This window comes from Heliconius melpomene, chromosome 6, assembly GCF_056956725.1.
Source record: "Heliconius melpomene rosina isolate 202511_hmr_F chromosome 6, ASM5695672v1, whole genome shotgun sequence".
NCBI classification, from domain to species: Eukaryota; Metazoa; Arthropoda; class Insecta; order Lepidoptera; family Nymphalidae; genus Heliconius; species Heliconius melpomene.
Genome location: NC_140394.1, coordinates 13,962,901 through 13,989,747, shown reverse-complemented (window position 1 = coordinate 13,989,747; position 26,847 = coordinate 13,962,901). Strand labels below are relative to the sequence as shown.

Below are 26,847 nucleotides of genomic sequence, written 5' to 3'. Positions count from 1 at the left end.
AATTCTTCCGAGTGGGAATAGAACCCACAACCGACTAGTTTAAAGTCATTCGCTATACTGTTGCGCCACGACGACCTATGAAAATAAATTAAAAAAATGTTGGAGTCAATAATCTTTACTCTTTGGTGTCACCTTTTTTGTGCAAAAGATATTTAAGTAATTTAACAAGTTTCAGAAACGGGAATTTCAAGAATACGTATAGAAATAAATTTATTCATAATTTAAAACTGAATTTTTAATATATCCATTTTTTATATAATAAATTCTTTAAACTCGACACAATGAAAAACCAAAAATATTCATATTATATTATTTTTTAAATAAAAAAAAAACAATTAAAAGACATTCAATTCAATTCCACTAATAAACTTACCACAATAATTTTATTTGATTTAAATATTAAATAAAAAAAAACCTCATAACAAAACCAAAAATTATATTATTACAATTTAGGTCAAAATAATAAATCACAAATTACAAAACACATTAAGATTTTTTTATTAACTTTTTAATTTTACAATATTAAGTAAAGACTAAAGTATTAAAGCGATACAGCCAAGGTGAAACTGTACAAAAGGAATAACCTCGATGCGATAACGTTGCTTTATCAAAACTAATTATGAATGCCAACTCAGCGACGGACCTATCTATACCTACAATATTTCAACACTGTTTCCTCCATCTCACTTATCCCACACCCAACATTAAAGTTGCTATTTTACATACAAAAAAAATATATATTTATAGTCATATTATCAATTTATATATAATAAAATAAGTTTTGAAATATTATTTATATTGTAAATAAAATAATATACTGATTTTAAACCGTATTTAGTACTATTTTCTTATTTTATAAGCTATACATAACAATTTGAAAGTCTAAACGTTATTAATGCGTCACGTAAACTAATTTCTATATAACACAAGCTATTTTGTACCCTATTTCTTTAAGATAAAAGTTATACAACCATATTAAAATGACTAACACTTATGTCATTTTGTTAGGATTTAAGAGGACATTTTAATTTGGTTGGTTCATCCAAAATGCTGCCATAACAAAAATGATTTTGTCTTTTTCCCACATAACACAGGCAGTAGCTTCACCTTCTTGGTAAAGCAATGGACGTAGACATAGTTTATAGAAAATACAATATATTGTTTATATACGGTGTGTACGCATTCGTAAACTTTTAAAATCACTTTTAAATTGAATAACAAAACAAAACTGTGTATTTACAACGTTTGTTAATAATAAATAAGTTGTTTTTCACACGTTTCAAGTAAACCTTTCTAGCCATTAATAGTTTTAACAATTGATCGGATTGAATTAGTTTATTTCTCTTCGTATATTGTTTTCGAATCTGATCGTTTTTTGTTTGAATTAAGTTTTAAGTGACATTTTAGATGTTTTAGTGTTTAATTTGTAATGTACAAACGATTTTTTATGGTTTAGAGGCAAGATGGTTTCTTTTTGTGTAAGTATAATGACAGTTTTTACTGCTTTACCAATATTTGATAAGAAATATAATTATTAACAACGTTATAAAGCATAATTACAATGAGTTTTAAGTGTTTTAAAGGCCGTTGTGGCTCAGTGGTACAGAGTGTGATTGTTAACGCGACGGTTGTGGGTTCCATTCCCATTCAGGGGAAAGAATAATTTTCTCCCTCCAGTAACAAGGAAAGCGCAGCGTTGAGCTTTGTCACTCGACATGTAATGACTCTAAAATTGGAGGGTGGAGAATGGAGTGTCTTACATGACATGTTCCCTCCCTATCATGCTAAGTGTGGAATACGGTTTAACTAACAAGACCTTTTTAATTACAAGTTATTGAAAGATTGTATACCCCTAACTTATTATACAAAAATTAATGTTGTTACTAAAGGTCTAAACAAACAGGAATCTCAATAGACTAGTGTTAGTTGAAATGTAAAATATTTACATTTAAAAGTTATTGAATTTTTACTTTTTATGATACTTATTAAATTTTGGTATATTTATATATTTTTTTATTTAGTTAGCTTCATACTGTAACCAGCACATAACAGAGTAGTCAGAGAGAACCTAGTGTTAAGACATTTCATTCCCATTAAGACACTTGTTCGCTACTTTCTGATAAGATTCAGTGGCAGAAATTGAATCGAATCCACAACACTTATTGACAGTAATACACACTTGTGCCCATGCACAACAACGGCCTCAATATTATATTTACTAGTTATTTATTTTCTAATATTTATGTTAGTAAATAAATTATTAAAAATAATATATGTATTTTCACATCAAATATAAATTTGATTGATAAAAGCATGTTGCACTATTTTGATAAAACTATACCATAACTGACTTACAAATTGGGGTCTCTGCCAAATTTTATATAGCCTATAACCTTGCTCAATAAATGGACTATCCAACACAGAAAATATTCTTCAATTCCATGATTACTTCCTGATATAATCATGTTCAACCAAACAAACTATAGCTTTATAATATTATTAGTATAGATTTTCAGAAATTAAATATTTGCGAGTACATAATTTGCTGTATTGAATTAAGAAATTAATATTTGTATCCATAAGTACTAACTTTATAAAGCTGAAACATACACTTAGAATGTGTCATATGTCATACACAAGTACTTGTGCACTTGTGTCCTAAGTATATAAAAATTATTAATTAACAACTATTTAACAATGCAGACAAAACCATAGACAAAGCTAGTAAAGTATATTTGTAATAGTTACTGGTTAACTATATTTATATATAAGGTAATATAAAAACTTGGGCACTGCACTTGTAACCTATGGCTTTATAGGCAATGTTTGGTTGTAAGTACAAGGGTTGTAGGTTCAATTCCTACTAGGAAGTTAAATATTATTTTTAGTTGAGGTCCCTCATTCAACATGATATATCTCGAAAATGGGTGATGTGTGGGAAATGGAGTGTCCTAACTCTAGGTTCCCTTGTTAAGTTGCTTTATGTATTTAATTAATTAAATTTTTCCATTTTAGATTAAATTTTTAAATAAAATATGGAAAATCTTATCCTACTAGTCCTTCTAATATACATTTTAAAGTTTATGAGGATGGATTTTGAACACATTTTTAGGCAAAAAGTTGCTTTTGTTATATGTAGATGCAACTTTACAGTGATCTAGCTTATACAATTAATGTAAACATTTTGAATGATTTGGCTATAATATGACAATAAGGTTGCTGGTAAATTATATTTTACCTTTCATTTCCAGTAAATAATAATAAACAATGGCACTGTGCGAGAGCCAACTAGACTCGGTGCGTCAGATCAAAACTGATGAGCAAACTGCCGATAAGAAGATGGAGCCCAACGGTGATATGTATGGTTTGGATAAAGGTTTGTTTTATTTTTTGAGTATTTAGATTGTAGTGGGTTCAAAGCTTTTGCTGTAATTTAATTGTTAAAGTTATTTTTTTATAGTATCCTGAATATAGAAGGGTAGGCCTCTGCCTAGAAGCCTACCCTGCTAGGGATAAATAAAAAATCCTTAGAATTTTTTAATTAATTATTTATTTGTTAAAATGAGGTAATAAGTATACTAATTATTATTTGTTCCCGAGCGCGAGACAAACAATGCGTATTAGTTCAGAACGCTGAACATCAAGGCGGACAACAATTTGTGCGTACTATATATTATGACCTGAGATCCCACCGTTAAAACCTGCAGATATCAGTTTTCTCAATTAGACTTATATTAATGAATAATACATGATTATTAGAACAGATTACACCTGGATTGCCTGGAAGAATCCTGCCGCAATCACCTTTAATTACATTTTTTCTCTCGCTTTTAGAGAAAATTGCACTCATACGTTTTTTATATGAATCGCACATCATTTGAAAGATAATCGCATAAGGAATTGGAAAATTAAGGGTTGCCAGCTCTCAGTCTGCCGCAAGTCTAGGGTTGCCTGGTTTAAACATGTCATTAAATGTTAATAATTTGCACTCATGTATTTTTTTAATGAATTATATATCAAATTAAAGCTTATTTTTTTCTGAACACTATAAAACAGGGTTGCCTGGAAAATTACTGCCGCAAACACTGGGGTTTTCAGCGTTTGAAATATTTTATTCCGGTTCCGTTTGACTATGAGAATAGACGAGGAAATGCGCGGTCTGCCTTATGTTTTAAAGTAAAATATTATATAATAGAAGGAAAACTGATAGGTGCAGGTTTCAACGGTGGGATCTCAGGTTATTAGTTCGAAAGAATGGGATAGCAACAACATTGAAAATATTTGTACTAAATAATTAATTACTTTTTTGGTAAAAATATGTAATTGAAATTTCAAATTTAAACCTACAGGATGATAAAGAAAGGAGATAAATAATTTAATAATTAATTGTACTGCTTGTTTCTCTTAAAATAAATTAATTGTTATTACTTTATTTTCCAGTGCCTCCACTACCACTGAGTGTGGACTATCGTTCCCCCGTCTCTCACTTTGTGCCGCCAGCAGTGGAGTTGTACGCCGCGAGACACAAGCCTGAGATAAATGTTGGTGAGTTACGCCTGCATTATAGTATTTTTTGTAGATTTTGCCCGAAAAATTTGAGAAATGGGGTAAGGTGTATTTTTGGGTTTTTGTTTTGTGGATAATAGATGGGAAAATATATTTTTTTAAAACTATTTTTTAGTTGTTTAACAGTTAGTAGGTAAGTTTGAAGATAGTAGGGATTTACAATATATTTTACTTTTTCATATTTTTGGCATCACCATTGTTCTAAATACGTTTACCGTCCAAGCATATTTATTAAATATTACTTAAAATATATAATGTAATGTGTGCATGGTTTTATGTGAAGTAAGTTTTTATAGATATTAAATATGGGAAGAATGGAATAAAAAAAAAGTTTCCTATAATTATTCCAAAAAATATGTTTAACTAAATATTTTAAAATTTATATTATTTTTATCTTTGTGTACGCCCGCATATATCTGAGTAGACAAAGTAAAACTAGTTAGTGATATGGCACTATTCTTCATTTACTGTTCATTTTATAGACATTGCGTGTTGTGAAGCGGAACACAACGCCGCGCCTCGTTACCAAAAATATTAATAAAAAAAATATTTTCCAAAATTTGAACCCTCATCTACTTAAGGAGCACGCCGTAAGAAGATAGCGGGCCAAAATTTATTATGAGTAATAATGTTTGGATTTTATTATTATTTTTTATCACTAATAGAACATGCTGTATAAACTATAAAGCAATCTATTAATATACCAATATCAAGCACATATATTTTTTAAAGGATGTATTTTTTTTAATATATGTGTTACTTGATAATGTATTTTTTTATTTAGATATAGGCAGAAATAATATAGAGATAAGATAGTTTCTTTTTATTGTTTTTTTTTTAAAACAAAGACAATGAGAACCTCTATTCATCGATGTTGCTCCGAAGTAGTTAGAAAATGTAAAGCTTAATAGTTTTGTTTTATTTTAGTTTTTAATCAACAAAAATTAGCTTCTTTCGCCTTTTTTCTTTATTTTTGCATGATTTTTTTTATTTTTTTCGCTCTAAAGCTCCCGCGACGAGTCAAACGCCACCGCCAATGAAAAGAAAAAGAGGAAGACCCAGAATTGATAAAACAAGCCCGGAATATCTTGCTAATTTAGCTGCAAGGAAACAAGCAAGGGAAATGGGTATGCACCATCTTGTTTTGTATTCTTTGTATTAGTGGGTAGAGTTTGGTAGTGCATAGATTGCATGGCATGTTGTTTAATTTGATTTTTTTTATTTTAGTGTATTTTTTAAAGTCTTAGAGTATTTCTTAATGGCCAATTATTATTTTTCATGTTTTTTTAAGTATTATAAAGCTTTATATGTTTTAGAGTCGTTTGAAGCTATAATAAACTTTTGAATTTGATATTTTTATTTACACCTTTCTTTTCTTAACATAATTTGCGTATAAAGATAATAATTTAATGTGGAAACATAAAAAAATATGACATCATACTGTGATTTTGCAGTGGATTATTCGTTGCGATTTTTTATGCACATCTGTACATTAAAATAAAAAAAGATGTGAGTAACATAACGTCGTAGAAACCCAATTTTAACGCTAAAATGGGGTTAAATTTCTATTTGCAGCGGCTGTAATGAATAATCGTGTGGAATCGGGGGAAAAGCGTAAGCGAGGAAGACCGCGGGTGGATAAAACTAGTCCCGAATATCTGGCTAGGAAACGAGCTAGGGAATTAGGTTTGTATTCATTTTGATGGGTTTTTGTGGATTGTAGTGGATTTTTGTATGAGTCTTGGCTAGTTTTGGGTGAATTTTTTGGTAGTTAATGTATAATTTTTAACAAATCTTGGTTGTTTAGCTACAAAATGGGTTGGTAATGTAAATTGTCTATGGGTGCTGTATGTAGTGTGGCGTGGATTTAGCTTTTCTAAATTAACAGGATTTTTTGAACATATTTTGTTAGATTACAAAACTGATAAATACACATAATATATAAAAAGGCAAAGAAATAAAGACTATGGACTTCGTGTAGAATTGTGTAAGATTTTTACTGATTTTCGTGATTTTAACGAAATGATATAATTGAGTTATGTTTTTGTCTCTACAAGTCTCCGTTTCACACTTGTTTTATTCTCGCAAGCAGGGTAGGCAGAGGGAACTTAGTGTTGAGACATTCCGTTCTCAGCGCACCACCGAAACAAAAATAAATATAATCATTTTCCCAAGTTAGGATCGAATAACTTCTATTACTATTTACACCAATTTGGAATAAAACCGGTTATTATCGTCATTAATCATATATAATTTAAAAAATATTATAAAACTACTATAATGGGTCTTGTTAACTAGTATACGTTATACAGGTAATTGTCTGATTTTTTTTTAGATTTATTGTATGAAAATTCAAAAATTTTGGATTTTTTGATTTTTATATTAAGGTTTTGAAGTGGTTTTTCGATTTTTGTTGTTGAAATTTATTTTTAATAATATTTGGAAAAATATTTTATATTTTAAACACAGTGATGATTGATGAGCATGTTTTATTTTACTAAGTAGACTTTAGTGCATTTTAATAAAGTAGATTGTCTCTGTCTTCATTATTATCATTGCTTTAAGAAACCTCCTTAAGTTTAAATTTAAATTTTTATTTTATAATGAAATGGAGGTTCTCAATTATTGTTTGTAATGTATAAATAAAAAGTTAATTAATTAGACAATTCATTTTGTGTTATTTATATGAAATTTAAGTTAATGAAATATATAATAAATTATTTTGTTCTGATAAAATAATTAACAACTTTTTACATATAAAATATTGGCATTTTCTTGGAAATATAAAAAAAATTGCTAAAATATATCTATTTTTTAAATATAATTTCCCCGAATGGAGATTAAATAAAAAAATCACAATTTAAATAGAGGTATGTTTTTTTTATTGTTGATTTTTTTGTTTAAAACGTTAATATATAGATAAACAAAATGTAAATGTACACAAAATTCTCCCCAGAAGCATTAGAAAAGAAAGCGAAGAGGGAATATAGAAGGCGAACTACTGGAGGTAAGTGGATTCAATTTTTTTTGTAATTATCACTTTATAAAATGGATTTTTATATGACTCGTTCAGTGTCAAATGAAATAAATTCAAATGAATAAATTCTTAAAATAGGAGTAAAATAAAATACCATATTTTGGAATATTTTTAGGATATGAATTAAAATAAAATAAATTATATAATATTGTGGTATATAAATATCGTAAATAAGAAGTCGTCATAGAGGCCGTTGTGTCACAGCACCACACTGTCTGAATGTAAACTCGACGGTCGTGGGTTCGATTTCCACGCGGTGGAATTAATTACTTTCGTTTTCGCACTCGAGCAACAAAAGGAAGCGCAATTTTGAGTTTCGTCGCTAAACATGCAATGTCATGAAAATTGTGCGGTACGTCGGGAACGGAGTGTCCTCGACCTACCCTGCTATATTTTCTGTGTACACGTTGAAGCTGAAAAGAAATGAAATATATTTTCTAGAATAACTGAACAACTGAACGGCTTATATAAAAAATGTTTTTTATTTGAAAAAGATTAATGCTAATATGTAGTAGTTATGCTAACACTATTTTTAGTCTGTCTAAATATGTCTTTATGGGAGTGAATATAAATTTTCTTCTATTATTTATGCACATTTGACGGCCATACTTATTAGAACTATACTAACAATGCTAAACTAGTATTGAAAACAAATATTTTCATATTGTATTATAGCAAAAAAATATAAATTAATAAAAAAAAAAGAAGTTTACTATGATACGAAAAACTGGTTTACCACAAATTAGGCAAAGTAGGTTGAGAAGTTAGTGGCGAGTCTCGTTGCTGTCGGGAGTGTCTTAACACTAGGCTTCCTCTGTTTACCCTGTTTACCTACCTGGTTATTTTTAAGACACTAAGTCCTCGTTAATTATTTAAAAATTTTTTTTTAAGGAAATTTTATAATTCCTTCAACGTTTTAAATTTTTCTATATTAAGATATTCCTTGCGATATATGAATTGAACCCACACCCATCGTGTTGCTTTGGCATATAACAGCTGCATCATGAATTTTTTTTTAATAATCGCAAAAAATATCAAAATTCTCTACATTTCTTAGGCAAAATCGTTAAAACAACGAACAATATGGCGTCGCGTGTTAAAAAAGTGTCCACAAATAAAGCGACAATGAGAAAGACATCTCAGAAGGTGTCGGTGAGAAAGAATGATAAAAAAATTATAATGCGAAGAAATGCCAAATTTTTGAAACGGAAAGGTAAAAGAAAGTAGATAGGTGCATGAATTGTTACATATTTTGGAAAATTTCAGAATATTTTTTCGATATCTGATAAAATTATTTATTGTCGTAATAAGCTTCTTGCATGATAGGGAAAATGTGATTCTTTGGCGGTAATGGTTATTTTTTATGTATTTTATTATTGATTTTGTGTTATAAATGTTAGACCATCGAAAAAATTTAATGAGGCATGGTATTGTAGCCCAATATAAAGTAATTTTGTTTCAATAGGCGTTTATTTAAACTTGTTTCATAGAAATATAGCAAGTCAAATGTTGGGATTAAAATATTATTTGGGATTGATTAGATTTTTCGTATTTTATTTTATTAGATATGTTATTAATGTTACTGGATACATTTTACAAGACAAAATGATGGTTGACGGCGAATGGTCAAGAGCATGAGGCCAGTAGATGTAGGCTGTTGGTAATATTTAATATTTATAATTGTTTTTAAACAAATATGTATTTAGACGTAGATGGTTGTATTTTGTTTCGTATTATAAAATAGGATGCGTTGGTTTCCGTAAGCATGATAAAGACTAGTTTTGGGTGACATAGTAAATATACATATGTTGTTTGTAAACTTGTTGTGATTCTTGTACGGTTACAGTATGATTTGTATTGTTTTAATTTTTTTTTATAAGAAACTATTTTCTTTCCGTTACTGTTATTATTTTACTATATCTATTATTATTATCTTTCTGTGCTATATTTTTATGGCAAATTAATTTTTAAACTTATTGTTGTTCAAAATATTGTTTTTCGTCATTTATATTTATAAATTAGATTTCTTAAATTACTAAATGAAGTCAATTTTTTTTACTACATGCGCTTTAAAGTATAATATATAGTATAGAATAATTAATATTGTTTTTTACACAAAAATAAGTAATTTGTACCATATTTAGATTCAGCCGCTTCGTCATCGGCCGGTGAATCAACGCCGCGCGCAAAAAGAAAATATACCAAACGAGCTCCTAATAAGAAAGATTCTGTAAGTATACAATAATATAGTTCACTTTTGCGTGTACGGCGGGTTAGTCGTACTTATAAAAAATATAAAAATAATTTTAATTCAAAAATATATTTTTTAATTAAAAAAATATATTGATTGCTTACCATCCATAATGTCCGAATTTAAAATGTCGAATTGGTAACTTTTATATACATTTTCCCTATTTTTCTTGCTTTTATAGACTGCAAATGCAGAACGTGTAAAAGGTAAGCGCGGAAGGCCGAGGAAGTCCGATCAGCTAGCTAATAAACAGCCGCAACAAGGAAGTGAGTTTATTCTTTTGTCAATTTTATATATAAATCGTGAGATGTTTCTGTCCCAAAAGTTGTAATAACTAATTAATACAGTTTGAAAAGTTTTAAAGTGTCATTCCACACTAAGGAAAGAAAGACATTTTAATAAACTTATAAATATTTTAATGTAGCGAGACTCGAACCAGCCTCTTGGAGACCGTCTATCCTATTTTCTAATATTAAAACTATATATATTTGTGATAAGGATTGTTTTTAGCATTTTGAGTTAGTTAGTCAACAATTAACCAAACCTCGTACCCACATACACATAACAAAAAATCTTATTTTGTAATTTTTTTTTAATCTTTCAGAGATACGAGTGAGAAGTAACCTGATGCCGTCTGCCACTGAACCGATCTCCTTGGACAGCGATGACGAGCCGGATTTGGGTGATTTTTTTAAATTTTTCTTCCAAAAAAACCTTTTAGTATGAGGAATGATAATTTTTTTACACAAAAAACCAGAAAAATATTTTGGTTTTTTGTGTGAGAATAGGGATTTTATTGTATTTATTTACTTAAAAGTAATATGTACATTTAAAAATTCATTGTTTTTTATTTTTAAATATTAATATTAATTTAAATAATTTTTTTGCGAGTAGCGTGTTTTTGCTCTTGTTTATAAAATTACAAGGGACCGTCGTGTCACGCGTGGCAGTGATTGTGAACACGGTGGTTGTAGGGTCGATCCCCATTCGGAGACAAAATGCGGTGTTCTGTTCCGTAACCCAACACGCAATGTCTATTTGATCTTAACACTAGGTTCTCTCCATCTACTATGTGATGCTAGAAATCGTTTATTTTATGTTTCTGTAGAATCAATCAAAATTTTTTTTTTCAGGATCTCCGAGTCAAGCTTCGGATTCATTAAGTTTAGACGAAAATCTAAGAGCGTTAAGACATATACATGAGAAATACGCTAATATTGACAAGGTAGGTAGGTAGGTAATTGGCTGAAATTCGAAATAGAGTTCGGTTTTACCTCCGTGTTGTAGATGTGAAATGAGTGTTATGTAGATAGAGTAACAAGTTGAGTTACATCAATATGCTTAATATGATGAATTGTAACCCCTATAGAATTTGATAAAAATAAATGTACTGTTCACAGTAAGAGATTGTTTTTCAATTAAAACCAATTGTTCCTGAGTTTAGCGCATTCAACCTAACAAACTCGTCAGCTTTATAATATTAGCATAGATCTATATATTAATCAAAATTGTTTGTTCCAGGATGATCTATACGAAGCACATTTACTAGCGGCTAATTTCAAAAAGCCATCCGATCAAATGGACCAAACGGAGAGAGAGAGAGATGATGACGTACTTTCAGTACGAAGTTCAGAAGGTAAGAAGTAAAAAAAATATATATAAAAGATTAGCTAATTGGTAGAAAATAATATAATAAAAAAAGTTAAAACAGTACATAATATAAAAAATTAAAAATCTAATTGATAAAAAAAATTAAATTCTACTTTAATTTTATGATGATTGGCAAAAAAGACAAATTAGTTTCATGCATATAGCAGGGTAGGTAGAGGGAACTTAGTGTTAGACACTCGAAAAATTCGGCGGAAGTGGGGAAGGAAATTGTAATTTGAACGGAGTGTCATAACAAGGGGAACATGGCAACCTATCCAGATTCCCTTTGCCTACTCTGCAATGTTTAAAAAACTTCCCACTTTTTGGGACATTGCTTGTTAGGTTGTGAAGCTCAACGCTGCTTTGTCTATCAATATCTTTTTTCTTAATATTTTTATGATGTTACTCCTGGAGACCGGAGTGGCCGGGTTGAATTCCGCTACGTAAAATGTTTTATAGGTTTTAATGTTACAAAGTTTCCTGTTATATTTGCTTGTATGTCTATTACAGGTGCATCGGTAAAAGAGTTAAACACAAGAACAGAGAAATTAGAAGACAGTTCAAACTCCGATTCAGATTCTAGTTCGGGCTCTGGTAGGGAATTTTTTTATTGTTTTTTCCTCATGTGTGTGTATATAACTAAATGTAACAGAAATTTTATAAGTGAAATTTTTATTTTTTCTTTTCTAATCTCCGACTTTTATTAATTGATCGAGGGAAATGTATTGAAGTCTATTTTCTTTAAAAGTTTTAAAATATTGAACTTCTCTATGCGGTATACCTATCTCTACGAAAACGCGTTAAATTGACGAGTGAACGAACACATATACAATTAGAAAAGAATGTAATTTTATACTATAAGTAAAAAATAACAATATGAGACATATATTTATGAAAAGTGTTTAATATTTCATTTATTTCCGCATCTATTATACATATACTCAGTTTGTTTAGACATTTTCAACAAACAACAGCTGAGCTGATCGAATTCGCTATGAAGGGGTACACAGAATGGCAGGTACTAGCGAGGATGTCACAGTGAGAATGAAGAACGTGCTCAGCTGGTTTGGGCACGTCGAACGAATGAGTGATGAAAGAATGGCAAAAAAGATCTATGATGGAAAACTGAGCGGTAAGAGAGGTAGGGGGAGATCTCGGTTGACCTTCGAAAACACAGTATCAAAGATACTGGAAGAAGGTCACGTAATAAGCATGATGTTCGTGCTTTTTACATGTATGAAGAGGTCGATGACAATGGAGGAGGCGAAAGAGGTATGTAGAGACTGTAGCGTTTATCGCTCCGTTCTCTGTGAATACCTCGCTAGGATAAAGCGTGTATAATTTTTGTATGGTATGTATATGGGGGAGAAATTATTTAATTTTTAATTGCTTTTTTTCGCTTTTAGGTAGTTCCAGTTCATCATCATCATCATCGTCGGGCAGTTCAAGTTCGTCTGACAGTTCTGATAGCGAATCCGATGATGATAACAAGAAAAATGATAAACCTAAAGATAATGATAAGAATAAGACGGTTAACAGCGTTGAGGATGATAGGTGAGTGACATTTTATTATTTCACGCTGTATTCCGCATGTAGCAGGGTTGGAAGCAGAGGAAAGCTACTGTGCTTATTGTTATTTATTAACTTCACTATTATTTTTAAATTAAAAAGAAAGAAAATGAAAATATCTAAATTTTATTGGGAATTTATATATTTCTATAAATTCATAATATTTCTTTTGTTTCTTTTAAACAATTTATAAAAGATAATATTACCCAAAATAATATACTGCTGTCCTATTGTCCTACTTATTATAAGTGAGAAAGTTCGCGTTCGTGTCGTTAGCTAAATGTAATAAACAATTTTAATTTTAACATTTTAATAAACATTTTTTTTTAACTAGATCATTCGGCTCCTGGTCACACCACCGTTCCGAATCAGCAACAGGTTCAAATACAGACACAGACACCGATTCTGATCCAGAAAGAGTGGTTATGGGGGTTCCCCCCGCCCAGGATGATATCAGCGAGTCTGAAAACGAGTCATCCGATAAGAGCTTCCAGTGTCATGTATGCAGGAAGTGGTATTCGACGAGGGTTACTTTGAAGTGAGTTTTTTTTCTCTCTCTCTCTATCTCTGTTTTTATGTCGTATATAAAAAATATTTCTATTCAACATCTGTTTCTTTTTATTTTCTCTAATTTCATTTTGATCTCTGTCATATAAAAATATATATCATATAATATATAAAATAAAAATATATCAATATATCTCTCTATTGCTGTATATATTTCTATTTCTGTCTATCTCCATCTCAATCTGCATATATCTAATTTCATTTTTCTTTCCAACCCTAATTCCTTTCCGATTTTTAAATACATATATCCTGATTACTTACTCTCGAAATCTTTGTAATCTATATACATATTATGGCTTAATCAATGAATCTGATAACGAGTCAGCTAATAAGATCTTCCAGTTCAGATCATATATGCAGAAAATGGTATTCCAAGAGGTTACTTTGAAGTGAGGCGGATTTCGAAATTAAAAAAAAAATTATTACCGTTTTAAGACTATGCTAATACAATTTAAATAACAGGCTTAAAATGTATAAGCGTAAAATAAGACGAATACAAAAATTAAACAAGTAAAAATAAAACAAAACTCAACCTAATTCACGCATATAGCTTGGTAGGCAAATCGAATTAACAACCATCACGTTTATTGTCAAACACTATGCCGCTGCGTCACGCTGTCCTCATTATTTTGTTATTATCTTCATTTTTTTCATTATTATTTATTATTCAGAGAATGGAGTGTTTTAACACTACTCTATTCCCTCTATCTACCATATTATATGCGGGAAAAAGTATGGAGCTACTTTATATTTTTTCTTATAATTTTAACTTTTTTTTTCACAGAATTCACAGGCGTGTCCATCAAAATAAAGGTGGAGGTACGTCTCGTTCTCGAACCCGTTCCTCTGACAGATACGAGTGTGATTGTTGCAATGAGACGTTCAACCGTCGGGAGAAGCTTTGGGAGCACAAGTAAGTGAAAAGGCCCGTCGGTCTTCTCAAAAATCGTTTAATCTTTTAAAGAAAACAGTTTAATTTGAATGATAAGTCTATAAATAAAAAAGTGAGAAGCTTTGCGAGAACAAATAATGAAAAGACTGGATGGTCTATTCGAAAGATCGATTGCCCAAAAAACCATTTGAGGGAATGATATTTAAATAATTTTCATCTCTTTGCTCTGGTCGACAAAGTACGGAGTTGAGTTCCGCCATTTTTTTAATAAATAATATCAGGAAGTATGTATTTTCGGTCAGAGCCACCTCTCGAACTGTAATATTTATTCCCATCTCTCCAGAGCGGAAGTTCACCGTGGTTCCATGACTGTCCGTTGTGAAGTTTGTCGCAAATGTTTCGAAGATGACGCGGAACTTGCTGCACACGATCGTACACACACCGCTGATGAGAGAGCTGGTGAGTATCTGTTGGAATCACTTTCGAATAGTCGAATGAAAATAATAAGGCGGAGGAAGGGTTTGATTTTTTCTAGGGGGAATGGAGTAATTCCATTTCCTCGCTATATTAATAAATTTAATAAAAACAGTGACCTCCATCAATATAATTTAAGAAATAAAAATAAGCTTGCTGTGCCCTTCTCTAGGCTCCATAAAGTGTCTCACTCATTCGTAGGTCAAAGTATACACTTTTATAACAAACTTCCAAACGACGTGGTTAATTTATCACTGAACAAATTAAAAAAAGTGGTAAAGCACAGGCTCTGCCAAAAAGCTTATTACTCTGTTAAAGATTATGTTCGCGATAAAGATGTTTGGAAATGAGTTGCTCTATTTCTAAGTTAAAATTGTTAATTGTGATTTATAACAAATGTTGGCATTTAAAAAGAGTGGCCATGAGTTTCTTTGCTTCTCATGAGCTCAACCATTTGAACGGGCTTTTTTCAAGTCAAAATTGCACATTTTTTTTTGGTTATTTTGTTTTGCATTTTTTTATCTTTTATGACATGTCCAAGTGAATGTTAAGCATTTTTATGGAATAAAGATATTTTGACTTTGACTTTGACTTCGCTTTGGTAGCTAAACCCAGTTTAGTCTTATTCTTATTTTGCGAATGCCATTTGACTTCCAATACACAATAATAAATTTGGGAGATACCGAGATGAGAGGAATAGGACAGGTAAAATGGGGAGGGGGGTGGATCAGTAGAAGAAGGAAGTTAAGGATATGAGGGGAAAGGAAAGACACACACACACACACACTTTTACGGACTGCCTCATCCAGTAGTATAACAATGGCGGCTCGAGTATGCGGAGTCGCGTATCTATGTGCCCAAGAATAAATATCGGACAGATATTAGTCAGGACACCCTCTGGACAGATATATTGAACACCATTAACTCGTCCGTAGGGCGCTGCGCAGAGTGCGGCAGCTCGTTCGCGCGCTGGGAGCAGCTGCGCCGGCACATGCAGCACGCGCACGCGCATGCGCACGCGGCGCGCCTACCGCACGCGTGCGCGCAGTGCGGCAAGCGCTTCTCGCATGCGCACTCGCTCACGCGCCACATGCACAACCACGCCAAGCAGCTCTACCGCTGCGTCGTGTGCAAGGTGCGTAGCCCGTAACACGAATAAATATAGTCTGACACATAAATAAAACAAATACCAAACATACTCTCATTCATTACACTGTTGGGTGATAAGCACAGGGAACTTAGTGTTAAGCCCCTTCTTTCTCCATTTTCCATTATATTTCATTACAGAACTCTCGCCAAACTCAAAGCTTCGCTTTGCTTCAAGAATGACAAAATTAAAATATTTAATATATTATTCCCCCCGAGCAGGGATCCAATAAATAACCGAATTCAATAACAATGTCTCGAAAATTCCTCAAAATCTACCTACCCTGACGGATACGCTATAATTTTTAGTAAATATAAAGTACAACTTATTAACACTTTTTAAAATAATCCTCTACAGTAATATTTTTTCTATAGTTTTCTTACAAAACTTTTCAAAAATATTTCTCTCGATCTCTAATCATTATATAACCTACTATGGTGCCCGGCATACGTTCTGTCCGACAAAGAGATGATATAAACAAATATGATTTGTACTGAGAACTATACGGCAGTTCCATCTAATGGACCATCTAGAACCGTATTTTAATATACTTACAAAGTTGTATTCAAATCGTTTTGGCCATTTAGGAACAATAAATTGAAAAGCATTCATATAAAAGAATCATGATAAGAATAATATTATGAACATAAATTACAATAATTTTTCTATTTCCAGGCTTCATTTGCACGCGCGGACCAACTGGCCCAGCACTTGAACAGCCACCTCGCAAACTACAAACGCCTCAAGCAGTAGAGCGTTTGAAACGCCGCGTTCCGAACGCCGCGAGCGAAACGCTGCATTTGTCACTAGCTATATTACTATATATATAGTTTTAGAAGTCTAGCTAAAGGTTAAATAGTTTTAATTATTATTATTATTATTGATTAATTATTAATAATAAATAAAATGATAGTTTTTTTTTCAAAGATATTTCGAATATGAATTGGGTATTTGTTAGGACTTTTTCCTCTTTTTTTTATGTGTTGTTCTTTTATATGAAAAAAAGTTATACGTATCATTCGATCACGAGACTGCTTAATTTTTTTACTATGGTTTTTTCTAGCTCTTTTTTTTCGTTTTGGAAAAACATATTTTCGTCAAATGATCTACATATTTATAAGATTTTTTATATATAGTCTGTGAGATATTTAATATAATATGTATATTTTTTTAAATTTATAATTTTCATATTTTCGAATACCCAAAGTCTCATTTAGTTAGCTAATGAACGTTTTTTGAGACAATATTTACTTTTAAGTATGAATTGTTAGCGGTTTGTCCCCGCTGCGTTCGAACGCGGCGTTTGAAACGCGGCGGTTAGATCTCCGGTAATAAATTGGGAGAGTGCAAGAATGAATTTACACATTATGACACACACAGACATACACACAATATTATTATATTATATTAATATAGAGTTTTATTTATATTGACTTTTATTTGTGAATCCTTTCTTTCTTAAGTATGAATAAAGTCTTTAATAATGTTATATAAATTGCATTCTCTCTTGCCAAGCGTCACCAAACAGATGCTAACAACATAAATAAGTTGTATCAAACGGATAAAAATATCGACTTAGCTTAGATGATAAGATATCTTTCTGTGGCGATTACAGTCAAGCGTTTGTGCCCCAGCAGCTCGCAGCTTCATAATATTACTACAGATTTCAGGAGGGACTTTGGGATTTTAGGTAAAAATAAAACAATTTGATTCTCTTTATTTTATTTGTTATCGCATCTTATATATCCTTATAGTATTTACCTAAATTATTCTATAGGTAGGTACGGAGTATTATATCTTTATAGCTAGGTAAATTTCATTTAAAATAAAAACAGTTAAAATCAACAGTTTACTGGACCTTAGTAAGAGATAGCACAATTTCCAAAAATCCTGAGCACAGAGTATTTAGAGAGACTAAAATTAAAATAATAAAAAAAATATTTTAATACTATATAAAATTTAAAAATAATAAAGATGATAATTGCAAAATTGTGTTATTTCATTCTAACGCCATTACAACGGATCAACAGAATTGTTTTCAGAAAACATAACCGAAATACAAAATAACAGACAAGCGAGTACTTATTATTATATATTTAACATACTATTTTTTTATCTATGCATCTAATTTATAATGTGATAAGAAAGGAAAATAAAAGGGAAGGGGGGGAAATTATATAAATAATCGTTTTTATCCTATGATCGGTGTTACCAGTGGCGAATATTTGAAAATTTTCTCACAATTTATACAGTTCATAATACCCCAGAACATTCCAAGATTCTAATTGATTATAAACGTGGGAAAATTTCAAAATTTCGAAATACGAACACCGATCAGATCGTATCTTACCATCACATTAGGATACATGTAAATTAGTCGCGTAAGGGTATAAGATAGATTTTATAATAAAAATACAAAAATGGGGATAATAAGTGTAAATCACTAACACATTGTGGTCATATCGGTTTTTCATCACATTCTCTTAAACAAAGCTCGGGTAATCTACCAAATATTAGTGTGCGTTTAGTAAACTTCAAATGAGATTAAATGAAATATGCTCAAACAAAATTAAACTACGTCTAATACAACATCCATGGACGGTAGAAAAAAGGAAATGATGGGTTAAAAATATTGAAAAAAAATGTGATTTAGCTTAAGTTTTTCAAACTCAATAATTTTTCCTTCATACAACAACTAGCGGTACAAGAAATAAAACATCTACGACACCTATTGCGTTATTATTGCTGTATTTTTTTGTGGATTCTTAATAATAATTGACATATTATATCATTTACTATATTATTTACACAAATTTAAAATAAACAAACTAATTGATCTTACATATTGAATGGTCTTCTAACATTAGAGTATTTGATTTGGTTTCAAAAAAAAATATTAAATCTTTTTCATAATCTTAAAACTTTCTTAATTCTGAAAATTACCGACATGTTTGCTTTTAATTAAATAACAATGAAACTTCAGAATATTATGCTTAAATTGATAGCTTCTTTTTCAGAATATTTCAAATACTCTACTGTTATAACTTTTTTCTTTAGTTCTCAATTGCGTTTAAATGCCAATTATTATTCAGAATATCAGTACAGTATACGTTTAAGTTACAGTTAAACAAAGTACAAATCCGATGACATAATATAGAAATGGACATTAATCAAATATTCAATAAGCTATTTAATTGACAGATGAATTAGTCATCGATTTTTGATTTTAATTATAAACGTTGTTATTTCATATAATATATTCCGCTATGTGCCATTTCTATATTAGGTCGTCCATTCCACGATATCCACAGACCCTTAAATACCCTACAGCCACAGATTAAAAAGAAAACCTACGAGACACCGAATGGATTGGAAAAATCCATATTTTATAAATATCAAAAAATATTCACTTTTTGTGTTCCAAAACAATGTTTTGTTAAGCACGCGACCTCTGGGAATTACACTATAACACATCAAAATTCTAGCATTTATCTAAAACAAAGGGAAAACGACGACTAGAATATATTCAAAAGAAAACACTGAATATTATATTATAGACTAGACTACGCTTTTTACAGCCTTGAAGTGATTATTCACGAATTATATGTAAAATTATATTCCTTCAATATTTTCTTTGTATTTATAATTACGCGAAGGACACTCGGCAGGTACTCGATGTTGTTCATTTAAATTATTAAAATAAATGAACTTCTAATTGACGTTCATATAATCATACAGTTATATGTATTTTCAAGGCTGTAAAAATTCAATTTAGAATCACTCTTAGAGGATTATTCAAGTCTGATCATTGGTGTTATACTTACTTCGGAACGGTATATATAAACGAATATATAACAGAATAGTTTGGCACCTTGTATGTTCAAAATGGTACATCCAAAAGATTTCGTTGAATTTCTTTGCTATTTCAAGTATCGAAATATTATTTTTTTATATTCGTTATTAATATTTTAATAAATTGATTTTGAATATACCATTTCAAAAATAATGCTACATGTAAAAATAATCAAAAGGAGAATACATTTACAGTTAAGGCATTTAAGTTTCATTTAAGATGAGAATTTATCATGCTTCTACATTTTACATTTAATTCAAGGATTATAAAATATTTGGTGTTATATTTTTGGGACTTAAAATTATTACCTTATCCAAGAATGGAATGGACAAATGAAAATGTGAAATGAAAACGAAAATAAATGAAAAATCGTACATTTCATAGCCTATCTAAACGATATATGTAACTTTTGCACAATAATTTTGTATATATAATAATATCATTCTTACAATTTGCCTAGCTAATGTATTATACCACATAACAATGGTTAGCTTTTGACGTGAATACGTTTTTTGTTCTATAAAACAAGTTTCCATTAATTTCAGAAGATTTCTTGTCCGTGATATGGTTTTCAAAATTCAGTTAATAATTAATGAATTTGACACTGCAGCTTCTGTATGTTATTGCTACACAGATTACAAACTGACATTGTTATCAACTACTCGGTCGCGGCATATCCCTGGAATGCCATCATACTCGTATATGAAATGAAACCCAATAATAGTGATAATATTACAAACAACGTATCACCGTCAAAACAGCGTATTCCGCCCTTTCCGCACATTAAATACCTTAGCCGTTAACTCTATGGGAAACTGAAAGCCGTACCTATTTAAATCTTAATTAGCACTATGTTAGAAGGAAGTACAGCAACAAGAGAAAGGCAACGACGCTTCGAAACGAGGCATAGTGTAAAAACACTATCCACGAAAATAAATGACCGTCGGCGTTATCTAAGTCTTAGCACTAGGGATATACGTTCGTTCCTATGTCTATACAAGCGATAGGCGTACGAGTCACGTTTCATATGCCCAGCTCGCCTACAACTATATTTGACTATCTAGAACTATGCTACTTCGATACCGAGAGGTCGCACCTCGCCGCGCACACCTTCAAAGTGTTCCTCTAACAGCGACCGTATCATTGATTGGGTGAAAAAAATTGACTCCTCAATTTATCTAGCGGAAATTATATAATTTATCATAATATTATAATAATATCTTATTATAGATTTTTTTCTAGCGATATGTCTCACAAGTTTTTTCTTCTACATGCTCAAATTAACGCTAAATAGATAAAAGAAACTACAGAGAAAACAATAACGATTAAATATAATAATATATAAAATACATTTTTTACAAAATATCATATAACGTCCACAGTACGCCATCAAAAAGTTTTCAAAAAAGACAGTAGTAAAAACTACCTTTCGCCATTAAAGTCTAGTTTTTCAACGAAAAAGTAACGTCAGTAAAAAAAAGACAGCAAAAGTTTTTTTTTTCTAAAAAAAAAGACGCGTACGCATTTGTCCCACACATTCCTTTAACACTAGCTACAGTAAACGATTAAATGCCCTTAGATTACAATAAATATTTTTTCTTTTCACTTACAATATAAATAAATCTAATTTTCTCTACTTTCTCGGGTATCCCACGTTTTGATCTTCAAGTCCATATAATTTAGACACAACCTTTTTTATAACAGTATATTAATGATTTTATATTATGGGTTTGGCATGTGTTGAAAAAAATCCGACTAAAAACTCTTTTCGTATATACTTCTTTTATATCTAACCCCCTATCACTGCAGATATAAAATTTTTTAAAAAACGTCTCACTCGCGATCTGTACGTTGCCTACAATTTTCTATTTTTTAAACATTTTTCGAAAAATCTACATTTTTTTTAAATCTTATCCTATACTTGTGCTTTTGGTACCGTCATCTTTGGTTCCAAAAAAAAATCATTCACGTCGCAACCTTTATTGGCCCGCGTACTCCATAGAACCTTAGCTATCTTAACCTACTTATTTTAAATATTTATATATAATAATAATAATTTCTAAAAATTATTATATTATTCGCATTCTCATGTCATAAGCAGCGGTAGAAATAAATATTTCGATAGAGTGACTCACATTTTTTATCCGTTTCGCCTTACCCCAAGCGAGAGAGAAGCCTTTGCTCAAACCCGCCACCTCTAGCCCCCTGCCGACAACCTTCGCCCAATCAACTGATATACGGAACTTTATAAATAAACAAAGAAAAACAAGTTCTAGAATCTTATAGAGGATAGATTGTATACCAATTGATCGTGCTAAGTTTTTAAAGAATTTAATGATTTGATGGAATATAGAATGATCATTGAAAATGAAAATGATTTTTTCACTATTTTCCGGAAATATATTTCATTATCAAACGCTTCTAATAAAGAAACGAAAATTTCAATCCTTTCTTCATTAACACGTATAATATTCAATATCCATACGATTTATACGGAAACTCATTTCATAACAACTTTTACATTTTTCATTAGAAGCCAAACAGCAAACAGCTGTCACATCTCAACCAGTCCCCATCATGAGCAAATGAATTGATAACATTCTATATTTTGATAATATAATTATTGTTCGTGTCATAATTTCCATAATTTATAATTATTCACTTGTTTCGATTGACCAATTCACTTCGATATAATTGGTATGGTTGAAAGATTGATAAAGATTGATAAAATAATTATAATTTAATGAGAACGTTGATTGATTGATTGATGTTTAATTTGTATAGGGTGAAGGAGATGACCATTCTTTACAGCGGCACGGGTCGGGAGGTGCGGAGCGTTGGCCTCACACCAGCAAACTTGGGGCCAGCCATTCGTCTTCACCGATCTGAAATGTATCAATATTTTTTGTGAAGAATAATATAATGTTATAATTTGTCACTAGATTTTCTCTACATATTTATAGAATGTTACCTAAAAGTTGAACTTTGCAAATTTGGATTTTTTGAGGTCACTCGAACGTAACCTTAATTATTAATTTCTTTTCTTTTTAGTTTTCCGCTTCCCCCCACACAATAGGATAGACAGGTGTTTCTGTTGCTCACGTACCGCCTAAAAGCCCTCGAATTTTGAAGACAAGTCTTAAGTAAAGTAAAGCCACTCAACGCCGCGCCTTGTCTGTCATTCTATGAGCGTAATTTGCAAAAACCGTATCAATCCATTTTACAGAAGTCATAAAACATTATTATAAAAAATAACTTACCGGCTGTACCTGAAAGTGCTGGACTGGATAATGCAGCACTTGCGGGGGTTGCGACATGGCGGCGACACCTCCTACACCACCAACGCCCCCAACTCCCCCACCCAGGGCCCAGGGGAGCTGGACACCTCCCATTCTACAATTTTTTGATATCTTTATATGGAAAGTTAAATTTAAAATATTTTGTAATGGATTCCGCACATAGCAATGTAAGCAGACAGAAGTGAAAAAACACTATGGAAATCGAACCCACAACTGTAGCGGTTACAGTCGGTACAGCGGTTCATCACGTCGACTCCGACATGAAGAATTTGAATTCTAATGCAAAGTTGTGCTTCTTAGGTCTTTCTTCTTATGTTTAACCTCCGAGGACACAGTTATAAGTAGCTCTTTTTTGATTAAAGGTGACTTAGTAGAGAGTGTTCTATAGCTATTATTAAAGACATCCAGTAGTTTGAAAATTATGAGCTATTTTTAGTTGTTTGTTAGAGCTTTTTGTGTCGAGGGTTTTTAGTTATCAATTATTTATATAATTATTATTACTTATGTATTACGCCACCCCAGAAACAAGGAATTTGAAAGAAGGTCTTAATCCTGTACTTAAAATCCACCAAATCTGCAAAGAAGCGATACGTACCCCATGTACTGCTGCTGGTATCCAGCGAACTGTCCAGCATAGGAGTAGCCCTGCACTCCTTGGACTCCTTGCAGGAAGCCTCCTAGCTGCTGAGGATATGTATTATACCAATATGAAGCTGGTGGTACGCCACCTGTATACGCTCCGAATGGACTGTACGCTGTTCCTCCCAACTGAAAAGGATATCAAAATATGTTTAATTCAAAAATACCATTATAATTAAAGACGGTTGTGTGTCCTGATTGATAGCATAGAGGTCGTACGGTAGAGTATGTAACGTCTAGGTATTCTTAGCGTGATTATCAATGTGGCTCTCTGTGTGGAGTGTTTGTTTGCTGACCCCCCTCCCCAACGACGATGCAATAGCTTAGAAGAACGTAATGTCTTAAATATTACATTCTTTACGCACCGATCACCGACCGATTCAAAAATTATAACGTGATACACATTTTTTTTCCAAAAACATACATATATCGAATATGAGATCAATCGTATGTCACTACGACTGTAAATACGATAGTTTGTAGGTTCGATTCCCATTCGAGGAATTGAAATATTTAATATTTTCATTATTATTGGTGTCGAGGCAAAGTGTGTTTTTGCGTTCCAGCCCTCAATTGCATCCAGTATCTGGTGGAAAATGGGGAATGGTAATGTCCTATGGGAACGGAGTGCTTTTATTTATTTATTTATATTTTTATTAGGGAAACAAACAGAATACAAAATACACAAACATTACAAATTTAAAAGATGACACACAATCCAATTAAGTTTCCACATAAAATTTATAGATACAAACAATAACCACAAGATAAAATATACTATTAAATTACAAGTTACATTAAAAATATAATAATTCAATTTATTACATACATACACACAAACACACACACACACAAAATATATAGATACCACTCTCTATATATATATAAAAGACCCTCTTTAAGCATAATTAATGTGTAATTAATGGAAACATCGACATTTTAATTTAAAAGTAAAATATATTTTATCGACGTTAAGAATTCATTTCAATCTCAAGAGAGTTGAATACATTTTAATGATAATTAAAGGTGTCTTTAAAATGTACTCAAAGTAATTTTCTTCGTAATTTAGACCGTCCGCTCCTGTTGACTGGCTGAGCTCAACACCGCACACTGTCTCCCAGATTAAGAACTTACATATATGCTTGTTTTTTGATACCTTATTGCTTGTTTTCCAGATAATAAAATAAATATATTTTAGAAAATTTCCAAGAGCCGCGATCTCGAGTCCCGCTACGTTCTGGTTCTATACATTTTCTAAAATAGTACAAAGTAGACGAGGATAACAAAATAAATAATCGTTTGTTTTTGTAGTTACGACTGTATTTTCTGTTATTCTATAGAGTAACATAGAACACCAACTAGCGTACAAAGTAACGTGAATTAATAATGAATATCAATTTGACAGCTGTCACTTGTTTGCGATCTAAACGTTGGAAGCGAAGACTGTTTATGAGGTCGATAGCGATAGCGATGGTTGTGGGTTCGATAGTAATTCTCAAGAGTAATTTATTGTTTTCATTCCCTTGCTCCGGTAACAAGACAGTGCGACGAACGGATCCCTCTGTCTTGCTACATGCGGGATACAGCGAGAAGCTAGTTTAGTTTTTTTTAACATACACAGACAGAAGGTCATTCCTGGCGCGATCGAATCGATCCCTAGGCAATTATATAAATATTTTATATATTTATTTATTCGCTCTGATATTGAGGCATAGCGCGGCGTTGAATTCCGCCCCTCAAAACGAAAATGGGGGACGGAGTGCCCTAACATTAAGTTTCCTCTGCTTACCTTGCTGTGTGCGGGATAGAACGTGAAGCTATAAAAACATATAAATACAGACTAACTGTACTAAGTGATCGTAAATAATTAATGTTAATTTAGCATTCTCTCAATTTCATCTCATTCTTTTAAATGTAAATTTCTAATGGACCATAAATATAGATGAATACAAGCATTCAAAAATGACTGACAATTTCATTTTTACTAGCTTTTATCCCGAAGTGTCGACTGCGCCGTCAATTAAAAATAAATGATGCACACGCGACGCTTGTGGGTTCGATTCCCACTTGGAGGATTGATATATTTAATATTTTCATTTGGGAACTAGACAAAGCATGGCGTTGAGTTCCACCACCCAGCACATTGTGTTGGCCTCGATAATTGGACGGAAACTGAGTGCCATACCTTATTATACAAATGTGGCATACATTGTGTAGCCAAAGACAGTATTTATTTTATAAAAGTAATTTAAAATAATTAAACCGTTCCAGCCCTCTTTAGAAACGGGTGGATGGATGGCTATAGATCTAAAAAACTAGTGAACTAATTTTCATCAAACGAGAACTGTTTCCTAAGTTGAAGCAGAGTAGGCAGAGGCAACGTAGAGTTAAAACACTCACGGACGAGCGGTGGAAATCAATGCTGCGCTTCGTCTGCCAAAGTGAGAGAATTAAAATAATTTAAATAATAATTTCCTCGATTTGTAATCGATAAGCCCTCGAACCACACCAGAGCCTCGACGACCTTAAGTTCATCACCTCGTCACCACTTTTAGATTCAGAGAAATTTGAGGATAAATATATATACTTACAAAATTTCCTTACGAAAAAACTAAATACTTCAATTTTTTCTATTAATTTGAATCTAGGACTAAAAACACATTCCGTAACCCAACTTCTGTATACACTACGGCACAAACACAAACAAAATTAATAATATACATACATATTATATTGACACTTTCTTTAACCCATGTCAAATTATGAAATACAAAATGTAGACAAAGGCCCGAGGAGCCTCTTCAAATACAAGCTGCCCGACCCCAGGCACTGTCAATATTTGTTAATTACTTATATAATTACCCAAAAATGTGATGAACGCGACGGTTTTTGGACAAGATGGA

The 26,847-nt window shown here is 31.5% G+C and overlaps 3 protein-coding genes across 19 annotated transcripts in view; 1 reads left to right on the top strand and 2 right to left on the bottom strand.

Annotated features, from left to right (window-relative positions):
• Positions 1–26,847, bottom strand: part of LOC146538701 (uncharacterized) — a 178,520-nt gene that overhangs the window by 51,694 nt on the left and 99,979 nt on the right. The gene's annotated exons all lie outside the window — the stretch shown is intronic.
• Positions 1,092–17,580, top strand: LOC146538704 (uncharacterized). Of its 15 annotated transcripts, none has more exons than XM_085187284.1 (19): positions 1,092–1,478; positions 3,252–3,376; positions 4,441–4,545; positions 5,574–5,693; positions 6,142–6,252; positions 7,526–7,573; positions 8,661–8,816; positions 9,748–9,833; positions 10,036–10,120; positions 10,459–10,536; positions 10,988–11,079; positions 11,376–11,490; positions 12,015–12,098; positions 12,911–13,058; positions 13,408–13,611; positions 14,425–14,553; positions 14,876–14,991; positions 15,942–16,141; positions 16,829–17,580. In XM_085187284.1, exons 2-19 carry the CDS (start codon positions 3,268–3,270, stop codon positions 16,904–16,906), a joined length of 2,064 nt encoding a protein of 687 aa, XP_085043410.1. In that variant the 5' UTR covers positions 1,092–1,478; positions 3,252–3,267; the 3' UTR covers positions 16,907–17,580. The 15 variants fall into 15 exon arrangements, with proteins under 15 accessions (XP_085043410.1, XP_085043408.1, XP_085043414.1 ...); XM_085187282.1 differs by having other exon boundaries at positions 7,523–7,573; XM_085187283.1 differs by having other exon boundaries at positions 1,108–1,171; positions 7,523–7,573.
• Positions 17,859–26,847, bottom strand: part of LOC146538702 (cytotoxic granule associated RNA binding protein TIA1) — a 102,325-nt gene continuing 93,336 nt past the window's right edge. For all 3 annotated transcript variants that reach the window (XM_085187312.1, XM_085187315.1, XM_085187313.1), the window contains 3 exons: positions 23,901–24,073; positions 23,267–23,399; positions 17,859–22,891 (listed from right to left, as the gene is read on the bottom strand). In XM_085187312.1, the coding sequence (XP_085043438.1) occupies positions 22,850–22,891; positions 23,267–23,399; positions 23,901–24,073 (348 nt within the window). In that variant the 3' untranslated portion in view covers positions 17,859–22,849. The remainder of the gene's footprint in view (positions 22,892–23,266; positions 23,400–23,900; positions 24,074–26,847) is intronic.

What these genes read in the sequence shown, in the direction of transcription:
- LOC146538704 (XM_085187282.1), top strand. Translation starts at nt 3,268, where the DNA reads ATGGCACTGTGCGAGAGCCAACTAGACTCGGTGCGTCAGATCAAAACT. An exon ending in AGATTCTAGTTCGGGCTCTG is followed by an intron (nt 12,099 to 12,910) that starts GTAGGGAATTTT and finishes TTTCGCTTTTAG; the next exon opens with GTAGTTCCAGTTCATCATCA. An exon ending in GAGAAGCTTTGGGAGCACAA is followed by an intron (nt 14,554 to 14,875) that starts GTAAGTGAAAAG and finishes CCATCTCTCCAG; the next exon opens with AGCGGAAGTTCACCGTGGTT.